The 16,223-nt window shown below is 35.3% G+C and overlaps 3 protein-coding genes across 3 annotated transcripts; all 3 read right to left on the reverse strand.

Moving 5' to 3' along the window:
* Positions 1 to 350: 350 nt before the first annotated feature.
* LOC147477372 (transcription factor DYT1-like) lies at positions 351 to 1,163 on the reverse strand. Its single transcript, XM_086585998.1, has 3 exons — positions 939 to 1,163; positions 616 to 803; positions 351 to 504 (listed from the first exon to the last, which is right to left on the reverse strand). The coding sequence occupies exons 1-3, from the start codon at positions 1,089 to 1,091 to the stop codon at positions 351 to 353; spliced, it is 495 nt and encodes a 164-aa protein (XP_086442124.1). The 5' UTR covers positions 1,092 to 1,163.
* A 5,823-nt stretch (positions 1,164 to 6,986) lies between these two features.
* LOC147477373 (transcription factor DYT1-like) lies at positions 6,987 to 8,151 on the reverse strand. The gene is made up of 4 exons (XM_086585999.1): positions 8,005 to 8,151; positions 7,713 to 7,883; positions 7,446 to 7,622; positions 6,987 to 7,070 (listed from the first exon to the last, which is right to left on the reverse strand). The coding sequence occupies exons 1-4, from the start codon at positions 8,149 to 8,151 to the stop codon at positions 6,987 to 6,989; spliced, it is 579 nt and encodes a 192-aa protein (XP_086442125.1).
* Positions 8,152 to 15,353: 7,202 nt separating this feature from the next.
* Positions 15,354 to 16,223, reverse strand: LOC147477374 (transcription factor DYT1-like). The gene is made up of 3 exons (XM_086583867.1): positions 16,071 to 16,223; positions 15,779 to 15,943; positions 15,354 to 15,701 (listed from the first exon to the last, which is right to left on the reverse strand). The coding sequence occupies exons 1-3, from the start codon at positions 16,221 to 16,223 to the stop codon at positions 15,504 to 15,506; spliced, it is 516 nt and encodes a 171-aa protein (XP_086439993.1). The 3' UTR covers positions 15,354 to 15,503.

Consider the following 16,223-nt stretch of genomic DNA (forward strand, 5'->3'; position numbering starts at 1 on the left):
TTTAGTGATGTCAAATTTTCTTTTCCAAAATAATTGAAAGTAAAGAGATCACGTAAAAAAAAAAACTGAAAATTAACTAGGTATTATGAAATTTCGAATTATTCTGAATTTCTGAAATTGAAAATATATTTTGAATCAAAACAAAATTGGATCGATTTTGGCTAGCATATTAGGTTGCGAAAAAATTAGGAATTTTTTTCTAAGGAGCTTAATCCGATACGATCCGAAGTCACCCCTAATTACGATAGGCTAGTTGAACAGTTGTTAGTTGAATTCGTGATCAGAAATCTATAGTTTTGCTCACAGAACAGTCAGAATTCGTGATCACAAATCTATAGTTTTGCTCATACTTATACCTCCACGCAGAAAATGAATTGAGTTACACCTTTGAAGTTAGTAAAGTTCATGTCAGTGAGCTCAAAGCCCTGACCACTAATAGTTTCAATCAATTTTGTGAATCCCCTTCTCTTGCTTTCACATATAACATTTACCATTATTTTTTTTCTCGTTGATTTGAGTCACCTTAACTTCACCCTGTAATCCACATTAACAATCAATTAAATATCAAAATCTCTTTTTGCCAATGGAAGAATTAATTGAAAGAACGAAGAAAACAATTGCACATATTTTACCTCTACATTCAATTTCTCCATTTCAAGTGTGATACCATTCTTATGCTCTTGTTTTTCTTCCTCCTCAAGTGCTGCTTCCGCCCCAGAAAGCTGGTCCCTGAGATCTTTAACAAACTTCTTTAGCTCTATAACGTAATTCACTGCGTCGTCTATGATTGTCTCCTTCTTCATCTAAAATTATATGTTAAAAAATATATTAACATAATCATGCATATAATTATTGGAACATGGAAGGAACAGAATCCTACTCACTTAAATAAATTGAGCAATGAAACTAAAGAAATATGAAGTTATAGTGATGATCACATTTGTTATGGTTGGTACTACTGAACGAAGTGCCATTAGCCTCTCCTTGAGTTTTGCCCTTCTATTCCTCTCAGCAGTAAGGTTCCTGGACCTGAAATCTGTTTCTTTAGTTGTCTTTTTAGCCAATACTATCTCTTGGTCTCTTTTCATCATGTCGTTCTCTGGCCACAATAACTAGCGTCCACAAAGATCCTAGGAACTCTTACAAAATTTATAATGTTTGTTGTAAATGATGAACCGAAAGAGAGATCGGTCCAGCAAGTAGAACAGGTTTGTTAGGATATGAGAGAGAGAGAGAGAGAGTTTGTTAGCTCGTACATTTCTTTCAAAATCAAAAGGATCACCAGTTCTTCAACATTCTAACTGAATACTGAAAAGAATAAATAAAATTTAAACAGTGTAACTTAGCATATGCCATAGGCATAGCTAGTAATACTCCGTTCGGTATGTTTTTCGTATAATACAAATAATAAGGGGAATGTTTCAAACCTAAGGATTAATACTCGAATTCTATGATACATGCTTATAATTACAGAATAATAAAGTATGTTTTTTTTAAATGAAAAAAACACAAAATATTACCTTCTAAACTTATAATGCAACAAAATATGACCGAATTTTTTCATATAATACCCGTATAAAACACGAAATATATGTTTATTAGAATCCAAATTTTTGGATTTTTGACGAATAATTCCCGTACCGAATTTTTGCGTCCACGAATTTACTAGCTATGGCATAGGCCCATAGTACATATTAACGCATAATATGGCCACAAATGACAATATTTCAAAAACACATATATCGCTAAATCCTTTAGTCAAATTTCGCAAATCGGATAAAATTCCCCTAAGAGCATTGGATTTCCAATGCAAGTCACTATGAGGGAAAATTGAAAGTTTTCACCTTTGAATACCAAAAAACGCCCAATGCAAAGGTGCATGACAAAGTTGGTGACTTGTAACTAAGTCACAACGAGAGTAGCACTTGCTACTGAGATTTGTAGGAAACTTATTCCAAAAATATATACTTATTGTTAAGTAAACAAGAAAATCAAATTGATATAACAAATATATCATGAACAAACTTTTAGTTCAACAAACAAACAAATCTTTTAGTTCAACTACTGAACTTAATTTACCAATGATTAAATCCGATATTTCTCTTCTCCCTCTGTTTTTTGTCAAATACTATGTTGTGTTCGCTGATTCGAAATGTGCATTGGTTTTGAGATGTGCAACTAGTGGGTGGTCATTGAAGTCGCACATTTTTTTTTGGAAATATGTGGGACAGTTAAAGTAAGCAACGCCTAAGCCTAATATAATAGCTTTTCAGTTTTTTAATTATGGTTTGGGCCTTCTAGTTAGTAAAAGGTAAAAGGTGCGCATGTTCGAAATGACGCATGTTCGAAAGGACACATGTTCGAAAAGTAAGTTTGAAAGGACAAAACTAAATAAGCGGCAACGGTTAGCGCCAGACGGTTAAAAGCATGGTATTTGTCTATTACTAAGAACAGAAAATTGGTTCCATTTCATGGTTTGATAACCAGTAAAAGAAATCATAAACAACAAGGTACTTTTCACAACTTCCAATTTTGAACCTTCTGAAAAGAACATCTCATGCACTATTGGTCTATTACTGAAAAGGTACTTTCGACGCCCATTCTTTCTTTCTCAAACAGAAGCAAGTTCACATATTAGTTTGTGAGTGTATCTTTTTTACTAAACAGAATATGTTTCTGTGTTGGGTTTTAAATAATAACAAAGTGTATTTCTATTTCAGAATAGAAATGACAACACCACCAGGTTCTCTTATTCATGTTGTTCCGGCTTATTGCATTTGCTAGACCTACTAGTCCGTTGAATGATATAAACATTTTGGTCCCCGATGACGACCTTATGTTCGTAGAGGTGGAACTTAACAACTATGGGTGTCTACTAGCAATGGTGGATACTGGTTCAACTCATACGTTAATTTCTGAGTATATATCCGAGGTTATTGGATTGAAACTCACTTAATGTAAATGCTCTATGTGAGGCTTGAACCAAGAAGCCGAACCGGTGAATTGAAAGGACTCGCTTTGGAAGTTGACATTAAGATTAACAACTGGCGAGGAAAGGTGGACCTGATGGTAGCTCGCTTAGACCATTTTCAAGTCATTATTAGAATGGACTTCTTGAAAGCAAACAAGGTGGTGGTAATGCCACACTTGGGGGGGATTATGATCCAAGATTCCGAGAATCTTTGCTTCATTCCGGATGTTAGGAATGGCGGGTGCTAAAAGGGTTCTAAGAGTATTTTATTATTTGTAAGATGTATGTGTTTTACTATTGCGCCAAAGAGTGCCAATAAAAAAGATTGCTTAAAGTATTGTTTTGTAAGCATACTTATAAGCAAAATTGAGGTATTAGAAGTGTTTTCAACAATATATGAATGATATGTGACATTCTTTAACAAGACGCCTCACTTGAAAAACATATATCTAAATGGTTTTCCAATTTATTGACTTTGTCATGAGAAATTAGAAAATGTGGGGGATTATGTATCTTCTTGAATTAATCAATTCAAAATTGGAAATTTGTTGAAGCATTACTCAAAAGACATCAAATGTGGTGTTTTCCATAATGCACTATTTCGAACTAGTGCACCCTTTCGAAAAAGTTTTTCTCACTTTACGTACTGTTTCAAGAGAAACCCATTTCATCTCAATGTGGGATAACTTGGAAGACAAATTACTCATTCATATCTCAATGGATTTGTGCAAATCCATTTTTCTAACAATCCCCCACATGAATGAAAATTTGGTTTATTCTATCATAAACATCTGATTTCTGTTCTTTTACAAATGAAAAGATACCGCATCAGGTCAAGTGGCATGGGAGGCCTTGAACTTGCCTTAGTGAAAGACGATCGGATTTAATTGGACGATCAATAGACTTCAATTAATGTCCTTGAACTGTCAGCCATTTGTATAAACCTAGACAATCATCTTCACGCAGTACCTTCTCAAATACTGTTGGTTCTCACGTTTGTGTTCATTTTGGCCTTGAATACTTCTTGGTTTCAGATAATGCTTTTGAGACATTTGCCTTTAAAATTCTCATAGAAGTTTACCCTAATTTCGAGAGACTAATATAGGTGATTTCTATAAAAAGTATCCTGCAATACTCCACTTGGATAACATAACTTTCCAAGATACATTAAATCATTAAAAGCTTGACTTATCCTAGTTCTCGTGGCAGATATGCACTGTCTTATATAGGAATGGGTTAGAGTATAATATTACTCTCGATTAATCGAAAGTCGCAGACATAATTCAGTTGGCCCATTGAATCTAGATCTTGGGATCTCTAGTCAACTAGGTTGGTTTTTCTATTATGAGGACTCTTGGTTGATTATCTCAAAGGCTTTAAGCCCATTCCCCTTGATAATCTTTTCACTTGCTCTCTTGTTAAACCTTTTGTAAGCCAACTAAATTATATTTGTGACTCAGTTAGATCAGAACTCTGTGTGATCTGGTGTGTTTTTCTCTCCAAATTCATCTACTATTTATAGGTGAGTGACTCAGTGGTGCCTCTTCGAAACAACACAGTGGCTCTTGGGAAAAAGTAAACAACTCTTTGAAAAGTCATATGTTTCGAAAAGACATACCATTTAGGCATAAAATACTATTTCGAACTAGTGCCTATTTCGAAAGGTCACACCTTTTCGACATGATGCACTGTTTTGAACCAGTGCACATTTCGAAAGATCGCACATTTTCGGCATAATGCACTGTTTCGAACCAGTGCACCCTTTCGAAAAGGTTTTTCTCACTTTACGTACTGTTTCAAGATAAACCCATTTCATCTCAAGTGGGGTAACTTGGGAGACAAATTACTCATTCATATCTCAATGGATTTGTGCAAATCCATTTTTCTAACAAGATTTTCACTTAGTTGTGAGCTTTGGACGGAATATTTTATTCCGTCTCGTGTGTGTTTTTTTTTTAATTTTTTCGATTTTTTTTCCAGACGGAATGTTTCATTATGTCTCGCGTGTTTTTTCAGTTTTTTTTTAAAAAAAAAAAAAACTTCAAACGGGATGTTTCATTCCGTCCGGCGCATTTTTTTTCATTTTTACATTCAGACGGAATCAAACATCCCGTCCGAGATTCAAAGTCACCTCTGCATTGGGCACCCTCACCTTGTTTTTCACCAAAACGGTAGCAAAGAAGGGAAATTAAGCCTACGTAGAGGTGAAAAACACTGACTTGCAGCATTGGGAATGCTCTAAGAGCTGCTTGAGTTACATCTAAAGCTGGTCCAAATTCCGCGCAGTGAATTTCATAGTTCATCGTGATCTCTTAGAACTTAATTAGCACCTGTGACTGGTGTTCGTCTGGTCCAAGCCCAACGGTAGATCCATGAGGGCCCAAAAGTTTATTATACAGCCCGTAGTTAAGTTCACTTTTAATTAGAAAACAAGTATGCGAACCGTGCTACGCATCGGTGTTGTTTTAAGTCTTTAAACTTGTCGCTCGCTCTAACTTCTCTCAGGTAGTATGATTTTATGAATTCTAGTTCTAATCTAAAAAGCAATATAAAAATATTAGGAGGGGTTGAATATAATTTCAGTGTCGTAAAAGAGGTTTTCTAAATTATTTTAAATAATATGAAGCTAATTCTAATTTTAGTAAAGTGAATGAGCTTTTTGTAACTTGTTTAAAAAAGAGGGAGCTGATTAGAATAATTAAGGGAGGTGGTTCTAAAATCTTAAAATAGAGAGATTAGAAATACATTGTTCGGTTGAGAAGTGTGCCTCCTAAAGACCCGGCTATCATATCTTGTAGAGATTGAGAATTGAGAAAGGATGGATGAAAATGATTAAACTTATTCTCAACGGTGTGTTGAAACTCTGCAATTTCGTGAACTAGTCGTGGAAGTCGACAGCACGCCAAACCATGTAATCTCTCGTGTCTATGCTTTCATGTGTTTGATTTGAAGTATTTTTATTTTTCCGATAATGTGTTTGGTTTGAAGTATTTTGCTTTATCATTGTTAGGATCAATATTCTAAAACGCTTAGGCTTAGGACGACGATGTGTGAGAGTGCCTAGCCCTAGGCTTTTTCTAGGCGAGGCACTAGGCGTTTTTTTCCCTAATATATATATTAATGCACACCTATATTACAAGAATTGAAGAAAATCATTTACCATAACTCAAAAAATAAACACAAATAAAGATACTTATTACAAAAATGCGTATTAGTTGAAGAATATTTACTTCATATAAAACATACCATTTTTTTTTTTTATAGTAGCATATAATTTATATTAGACTTTAGTCTTTCAAACTCATTCAAATCTTAAACCTACACGGGTATTTAATTTTCGATATTTAATTATTCAAAAAAAAAAAAAAAAAAAAAAAACTTGATTGGATCACCTAGAGGCGCTTTTAGTCCGCCTGGCCTGCCTTAATCAGTCTACCTAGACCCGCCTAATCGGTCCAATGATTTTTTAAATGACTTGGAGTCTAGACGAGTCGGTTGGGCATCGCCTAGCGCCTAGAGACAGCCGATTTTCAGAACTGAGGTTAGGATCATCCGATCATGTAACAGGTTTGTGTCATTACATTTTGTACAGGATTCAAATAGAGTTCCCCCATGTTGTTTGACAGTACAAGCTCAACTACAAGTCCGGCCCAATAGTATTTTGTAACGCTTCTGCTGTCTGCTAATTAATCTGCTATGCTAAAATACTAGTAAATTCATCTTGATACAAGTTTTTCTTACTACTTTTTAAGCAATGCCAAATTCGGTTCTAGTAATTATTCCAGCTCTCGGTTAAGCACTTAAGCGTGTAGAAAGTAAAAATTGATCCCTGAATTGAATTTAATCTACATTTCCACTCATTTCTTTTCTATCAGACATGTAAGTGATCATTTGAGGCTCACAGCAATTCATTTACTTGAAGAGTTGAAGTCATCGCTTTATTGAGGCATACCACCATGTATTAATTAAGGCATAAACTTCAAACAAATTTTAATGCCACTAAGAAAAAAATGAATCAGTTAGTGTCGAGATAGCTTCTGATTAGCTCTTGCAAGTATCGCTTCACTTGCTTGGATGCAACCATTTTAGCTTGAGTCACCTGAAAAACCACATAACCAAATAACAGTGAAAATAGTAACAACTACAATAATGTTGTAGAGATCTCTTCATTCACCTAGGGCAATTATGATGGAATTTATGCATACTGTTCTTGCTAGTCGTCATATACCATAATGCATATATGACACGTCCTATTTGTTTTTGATTCGCCACACGATTATGCATAACTCATCAATACCCATGTTCAATAATTTCAGAACTAAATTTTGGCATTGCTGAATTTATAAAGCTTTGCCTCTCAATCCATAGCTTTAGCCAAGTTCTCTGTTACTTGGCTTAAACATATAAAATACATAATGATTTCTGGAATCTAGCATGAATGCTGGTCTGAAATTAACATTGTTCAAAATCTTACCTCAACAGAAAATACGACTAGATTTACACCTTTGGAGTTGGTAAAGTTCATGTCTGTAACTTCAAGGCCCTGATCTCTGATAGTTTCCATCAATTTTCTGAATATCCCTGTCTTGCTTTGACATATTATCTTCACACATAGATCACTCTTATCGATTTGAGTCACCTTAACTTCATTCTGTTATCCACATTGCCAGACACAAAATCATTATCTTTTAGATAATTGAACTCCAATAATAATTTTAGATACATTGATAAAAAGCTTTACCTCTATATTGCATTTCTCTATTTCATGTGTGATATCATCCTTGATCTCGTGCTCTTCATCCTTCTCAAATATTGCTTCTATCTCAGCAAGCTGGTCAGTGAGATCTTTCACACGGTTCTTTAGCCCTGTAATGTATGTCATGGCATCATCTATGATCGTTGCCTTCTTCAACTAAAAGTCAATAAATAGACGTATATATGTTATAGTAGTTGGAAAGGAAATACATCATATCAAATAAACTAAGCAATATGTTAGAATTAGAGAACTATATGGAGTTAACCAGGGTAATTACGTTTGTTATATTTGGGACTAATGCACGGAGAGTAACAAGCATATCATGGTTTTTTTGCCTCCTTTTCCTCTCAACAAAAAGGTTTTTGGACTTGAACTCCGTGTCTTTATCATTTCTTCTCCCTCTAGTGCCATGGTTTCTCTCCATTGTTTGTTTTGCCTTGATCACCACAGCTCACCATGAAGAGCTTGGAATTACATTATTTTTTATAGTGTTCATTGTACACAACAATTTGGAAGAGTGGTAGTTCTTGTAACCAACTGAAAGTTATTTGTTATGGTATGAGAGAGAAAGTTTGTTAGGTCATAGTACAATTCTGAAACTGATCACCACTTCTTGGAATCTTTATAACTGAATGCTTAACAAAAAAAAGGAAATACTGTTTAGCTTCTATTCTTTCAAGAATTGAAGATTCATTGTACATACTTTACAATGGAGTAGAATTACCACTCTCCTTTGGCATCCCATGTTTAGCCATCAGATATTGAGTGGTGTAGAGGCAGAGAGGTGTATGAAGGCCAGGTATGTTATGGTAAATCATTGATGCCATCCAACAACATGCACAACATTGACGCTTCTTATTGAACAAAGAAGAAGAAGAAATGAACAATGAGATAGAAGAATTTTTCTTATTGATCTCACTGAGTGATTACACCTCTTTATATACACAGAGTTCTATGATACAGTTATAACTAATTCTAATACAGTTTTAACTAATTCTGTTGGTTTGTTATATCTAACTAATCAGGTAGCTGTTCTAGAAGCAGCTGAGCTAGAGCAATACGTGGCAGCTGAAGGTCTTCATACTCTAGTCTTCTATACACCCCCTCAAGCTTTGATGAGTATTCAGTAAAGCTTGATAGCAGCTGAAGGTCTTCATACACCCCCTCAAATTGAAGTGATTTCTATCAGTTTTGCAGTAGGATGAACATTGAGTCTTTGTTGTAACATTGAATATCTAGTTGTGGACAATCCTTTTGTAAAGATATCAGCAACTTGGTCTTCTGTGCACACATATTGTAATCTAAGAACTTTGTTAGTAACTTGTTCTCGAATATAATGAAAATCAACCTCTATATGTTTTGTTCGTGCATGAAACATTGGATTCATGGACAAGGCAATAGCACTCAGATTATCACACCATAAAATAGGTGAATCCCAGAAAAAAACTTCGGAGTTCTTTTAGCAAGATACACAACCAATAAATCTCGGCAGTTGTGTATGCAAGAGCCCTCAGATTCAAATTTTAGGTTGATGATCTTGAAACTGTTGTTTGCTTCTTAGAACTCCAAATTATAGGATTTGAACCATAAAAACACATAGGCCGATTGGTAGACCTTCTATCAAAAGGACATCCCGATCGCCAAGATCGAAAATGCTCGACTTGAGCATTTCCTTTTGTAACTTGATACCATATTGGATAGTACCTTTTAGATACCTAAGTATCCTCTTGGCTGCAGCAAGATGAGTACTCCTTGGCTGTTGCATAAATTGACAAACCTGATTAACTGAGAAACTGATGTATGGTCTTGTCCAAGTAACGTATTGCAAGGCCCCTACTAGAGATCTGAATTCAGTAGGATCATGCAGTTCTTCTCCACTGGTTTTATCAAGCTTAGTTGAAGTAGAACAAGGAGTAGAGCAGGGTTTTGCTCCATCCATCTTAGTTTTCTTGAACATCCAAGACATACTTTGTGCGTGTTAAGAACATGCCATCCTTATCCCTTTGTTACTTCCAATCCCAAGAAGAAATGTAAGTCACCTAAATCCTTCATGACTTAACTTTGTACTTAATCGATCAATCAAAGCTTGATAATAAGATTTAGAACTCCCAGAACCCGATTATGTCATCAACATACACTAGAACAAATGTAATGTCCCGAGCCGTGGATCGTGTATACATAAGGAAGGATCACTTTGAGATAAGGTAAATCCTATATCAACCAAAACATTCATCAAAGCTTCATACCATTCTCTGGGTGATTGTTTAAGTCCGTATAGAGACTTATGTAGTTTATAGACATGATGAGGTTTCAGAGGATCAATAAAGCCAGGTGGCTGAACCATATACACATCTTCTTTCGAGTACCATGCAAGAAGAAAGCATTAGTTACATCTAGTTGTTTTACCCGCCAATCCTTTTGAACCGCTAATGATAAAATCATTCTAATGGTTGCAGACTTTGGCCAATCGGACTAAAAGTCCGATTGAAGTTCATGCCTTCTTCTTGATCAAATCCCTTTGCCACTAATCTTGCTTTGTATTTATCAATAGAGCCATCAATCTTTTCTTTTAATCTGAATACCCATTTATTTACGGCAAGATGTTGATGGGGAGCAGATGGAACTAAATCCACTGTGTTCTGCGTCCCGAATGAGAGCATTGTACTCTACTTGCATTGCTTGTCTCCACTCTGGATGTTTAACGGCTTGAGTATAGCATGTAGGAGTCGGTACTTTAGTTTCTAGATGTGAAACCAGAGCAGATGGTAAAGGATGCCTTGTAACATTCAAGTTAAAGATTTTCTTTGGTTTAGAGATTCCCGACTTTGACCTTGTATGAACTGAGAGATTGAGTAAAGTGCTTGACACCGGATTAGTAGAAGATTGTAATTGACTATTGGGATATGATGTTTGAGTGATAGGAATTGATTCTGAGATTTGAAGGTGATTATTTTCAGACAATTGAGAAGGATTGTCAACAGAGGGAATTACTGCAGTAGGAGTGGAATTAGAAATAGGAAGAGTATTGGATTGAGAATTGGTAGAATGAAGAAAATTAAAAGCTGGAACAATCATAGATGATTTTGTTGTTGAAGGAATTGATGGAATTGAAACTGGTAATAATGTTTTGAAAGGAAAAGTTGTTTCATCAAAAACAACATGCCTGGATATGTATATTTTTCCTGTTTTGGAGTCTAAACATCTGTAACCTTTGTGGTCTAAACTATAACCTAAGAACACACACTCTGTACTTCTAGGTTGGAGTTTAGAAGAAACATATGGTTTAAGCCATGGGTAACAAGCAGACCCAATTTTTTTTAGGAATGAGTAATCTGGTCTTTTATTGGTGAGTTTCTCAAAAGGTGTAACTGACAAGGTTTGAGGGATCATTCTATTTATCAAGAAAACTGAAGTTTGAAAAATATCAACCCAGTACTTTGGAGAGACATTGCTTTGAGCAATTAAAGTTCTGGCAACTTCAGTAATATGTCTATGTTTTCTCTCAGCAGTGCCATTCTGCTGAGGAGTATGAGGGCAAGAATACTGCAAATTAATTCCATGGGTGGTTAAAAAATTGTTGAATACATTACTCTTGAACTCACCACCTTCATCACATCTGAAACTTTTTATTTTTGTATCAAACTGATTTTCAACACTATTTTTAAACACTTGAAACATAGAGAAAAAAATCAGATTTTCTATACAATGGAAAGATCCATGTATACTTTGACCAATCATTAATAAAAGAGACATAGTATAAGAATCCTGAAATCGAAGGAATAGAGGATGGCCCCCACAAATCACTATGAATCAATTGTAATGGTTTTGAAGTACATGAAATAGAATATTGAAAAGGAAGTCTGACATTCTTTCCTTGATTACATGCAGAACAAAAACTAAGATCAGTAGTTTTACCAACAACAGGTAAACTATATGTAGTCATTATTTTGGAAAAGTAAACATTATTTGGATGCCCTAGTCTATGATGCCAAGTTTGAGCAGTGGTCTTTACTCCAACAAAGGCAGCAGACTTATGTGAGGCAGGTAGAGTTGATGAATGACGCATGAACTTCATGAGGTACAGTCCATTCTCATGATTCCCTTGGAAAACAATCTTCCCCAAAGTATCCTTCACAAAGAATGAAGTGGGAGTGAATGTAATAGAACAATTATTGTCTTTGATGAATTTATGAACAGATAGCAAGTTTTGTGATATGTGAGGCACGTGAAGAATATTTTTCAAGTGGAAGGAGGAATTTAAAGTATGAGCATAGGAATTACCAATGTTGTTGATGTCAAGACTTTGACCATCACCCACTAAGACTTTGTCACTTCCAGTGTAAGGTGAATGTTGTGCCAAGTTGTTAATATCAGCAGTCATGTGATTTGTTGCCCCTGTATCAGCAACCCATTGTTCATCAGATAAATTGGCGCATGTTGGAGTAGATCCTCTTTGGGCAGCCATAGCCTGAAGCTTGGATGGTGGTTGCCTTCCTTGATAGGCATGGTTCATCCTATTGAAACAATCTATAGCAGCATGACCAGTTCGTCCACATATTTGACACTGAACCCTTCTTATGCTACCAGACTTTGCACCTTGTGGGACTGTAGAGTTTGAAGAAGATGTTGAACCAAAGTTCTGATAACTCTGTGAGTTCTGAGAGTTCTGATATCCTCTTCCTTGATAATTATTGTATCTTCCTCGACCTCTTGAACGACCTCTTCCTCGATTCTGATATCCAGTTCCCTGATAACCATTACCTTGATAGCCATTGGTCTTATAACCATTTTGAGACATATCTTGCTGAGCAAATCTATTCACACTGAATGCTTGAGGTGAGGAAGCAACCAAATTTCTTGTTCTTTCGCTTATATTAATCTCCTCACTCAACAACAAATTGTGCAATTCATCAAATAGCACTTGTTCCTTTCTAACCCTCACTGCTGTGCAAAATGCTTCATACTCAGATGGTAATCCATTATACACATAAGAAACTAAATCAGCATCACTTATTATAACCCCTACAGCAGCTAGACTATCTGAGATTTCTTTGATCTTTTGTAAGAACTCTCCCATCGAATCATTACCTTTCTTGGTAGCTTGGAGTTTGTTTTTCAACCGATTTGGTGTGGTGAGTAATTGCTGAAAATCTTCGCTCCAACACATTCCATAACTCTTGTGAAGTAGACATTCCAATCACATATGGAAGCACACTTTCAGATAATGTTGCATTAATCCAAATCAAAAGAGTCTGATCTTGCTTTACCCAATCAGATAACGAGGATTAACAGTTGTTGTACCATCAACACAAATAACCTCTTGAGGACATACAAGCGAGCCATCCACATAACCAAGAAGATTATTACTTCTAAGAATTGGCAAAAACAATGATTTCCATAGAAGAAAATTATCCTTGTTGAGTTTAATAGGAACAAAATGACTAATGTTTATTGAATTCATATTAGATGATGTAGACGTGCTTGCGGAAGCAGAAATAGCAGAATTTAATGTCATTATAACAAAGATTGAAGAATCAAAAGGATGAAGAAAAGGATTGAAGAATTAAGAAATGAAGTAAAATCAAGAAATGACGTAAAACCTGATGATTCAATTTAATTAGTGAACTCTGAATTGGTTGAAGCTTCTTTAATGGTGGATCATGAAGAACTTATGTTCAATGGCTCTGATACCATGAACAAAGAAGAAGAAGAAATGAACAATGAGATAGAAGAATTTTTCTTATTGATCTCACTGAGTGATTACACCTCTTTATATACACAGAGTTCTATAATACAGTTATAACTAATTCTAATACAGTTTTAACTAATTCTGTTGGTTTGTTATATCTAACTAATCAGGTAGCTATTCTAGAAGCAGCTGAGCTGGAGCAATACGTGGCAGCTGAAGGTCTTCATACTCTAGTCTTCTATACTTATCACCAAATTCACATCGGCTGCATTGTTTCGCATAATAATCAAGTTTGAACTCTTAATTGATAGGTAACGTTAAATTCTATGATCAGATCAATCATTGGTTACAGAAAATGAGTTTGTAAACTCTGTCCTCATTTTTGTTATCGATGATTCTATGATCCGCCTCTGTTATCCTTACTGTTGTCATGACAAGAGATCATGATAAATAAGTTACAGGCCGGAGGCGCTCATGAGTGCTCCGTATATACGTCTACACTAACTAGTAACTACTAGATATGATTACATTGAATCTGAAGTTTAATTTCTAACTGCACATTGGTACTAGTCTTAAAAAGTTGCACCTCAAGAACTAGTTAGTGTGTCACTTAAAAGTTTGTTTTTTATTACAAAACTACCTTGATTCATAGAAGTGCAATTTGAATAAACATATGCAAGCTTAGTCCTTATCAGGATTCAGGTTAAAGAAAGGCCCTGGCAGATAAAATGCTAAATCTGGCACACTTTGAAACCAAACAATTGTATCCTCCTAACAAATGGTCAAGTCCTAGAAATGTTTACCCTGAAGTTCTGAACAGCCGTCTACTAAAACTGAACAAATCTTGAGATCTTAGAAGAAAATCATAGATCTTACTAACACAGCAATGAATTCATCCTCAGTTATGAAAAACTATTAACCAAATCTCCGCAAGTATTTTAGTATTGACTTGAAAGTAATGTAGCTTCAGAATGAGGTTCATACACGCACGCAGTATTACTCTTAAACATCTACCTGTTTTGAAACAGATTAAAATTATTTATCGAGCCCGTTATGTGAACTTCACCTTATATGAACTCCAAATGAATTCCACCACCAAAATTGGATTTATAAAATGAATTGAGGCTGATTTTTTGGTGAAGATAGTCTTCTCATAATAGAGAATCTTCTTAGAAAAAAAATCAGCCAAAACGAAAATGTTTAATTTTGTCAAAAGTTGTTTTGAAATTTGAAAAATCTGGACCGTTGGATAATTTTTATAACACTGTAAGCAAATTTTGATACGTCTAGACATCTTTAAATGTGCTTTTTTTTTTTCTAAGAACATCTCAACAAAAATCAGTTTCTAATTCATTGTTTTCATAATGGGCAGGATTATCTATAGTTGAATACTTAAAACAGGTTATAAGTATTGCCCATTCTCAGTATGAGCATCCCATCATCTGTTGCAAGTATAGTCTCAGTTGATCAACCTCAACCGTTTTAGCATTTGTTACCTAAAATACAACAACACAAACAACATAACAAACATATGAGAAGCATAATATATAATATAATTATAATTTTCTAAATTAAAACAGAAAGGAATTAAAGTTATCCCCCAGGTTCTTGCATTACAATAAGTCGCCCTCTAGTCAATGAAAGTTTAGTTAGTGGGATATATAGACCACCCATGGAGCTACCTCACTCAGGGAAGCTGTAATGTACTTATAGTAAAGTTCAGATTAATGTAATGGCATTGAGCTTTCTATTGACATAGTGGCGGAACTGCGTATCTCGATTACTCACTTCTGCATAGTACATTTAACAGTTATAAACTGGTAGGGGTCAGCCAAACCCTCCTCTTGTAATGTAATAAATGTACATTTGTAATGTACTAAATGTACATTCGGGAGTGTTTACGAAAAAAAAAACAGTCGATACCTCAATGCAAGTATTATCTTTCTAAGCTACTCCAAATGTATAACCATACCATTGATTAATGCTCACGAAGAATGCTGAGCATGACGTACCACAAAATGTATAACCATAACTCGATTTACCCTATTATAGTGGTACACTGGCTGAAATTTGAATTAGTTAAAGATTCACAATTTTCCATATCTTACCTCTACACAAAACATGATCAGAGTTACGCCTTTGGAGGTGGTAACATTAGTGTCAGTGATTCCAAAACCAAGACCATTGATTGTCTCCATCAGTTTTGTGAATCTGCCTCGCTTGCTTTCACAGATTACCTTCAACCATAGCCTATGCTCATCAATACAAGTCACCTTGACCTCATCCTATACAGTTCCACATTACAAAATATCAGAATTTTTTTAAGGAAGAACAGGACTAAGGAATGAATATCAAGTCTTACCTCTATTTGGAATTTCTCAATCTCTTCTGTTGTGTCTTCTTCGCTCCCTTGCTTCTCCCCCTCCACAGTTTCCATCTCTATTAACCGCTCACTAAGACCCTTCACATGGTTTTGTAGCCCTGTGATGTAGGTGATGGCATCGTCTATTATTGTTGCCTTATTCATCTATAGGAAATAAATCAAATTTGATAACAAAAGAGTGAATCAGGCATGACAAATTATTGTACAAAGAGAGACAAATAAATTGAAGAAACGAAAGTAAGAAAGAACGACGGTGGATTGGGACACTTGCATTTGTGATGATTGGGACTAATGCGCGTAGTGTAATTAGCCTTTCATTGAGTTTATGCCTCCTTCTCCTTTCAGCTTCAAGGTTTTTGGACTTGAATACGGGTGTTGTGTTGTCTTTCATAAGCCTCCCTCGACCTCGCCTTCCCTGCCCCAT

This window comes from Coptis chinensis, chromosome 9, assembly GCF_015680905.1.
Source record: "Coptis chinensis isolate HL-2020 chromosome 9, ASM1568090v1, whole genome shotgun sequence".
NCBI classification, from domain to species: domain Eukaryota; kingdom Viridiplantae; phylum Streptophyta; class Magnoliopsida; order Ranunculales; family Ranunculaceae; genus Coptis; species Coptis chinensis.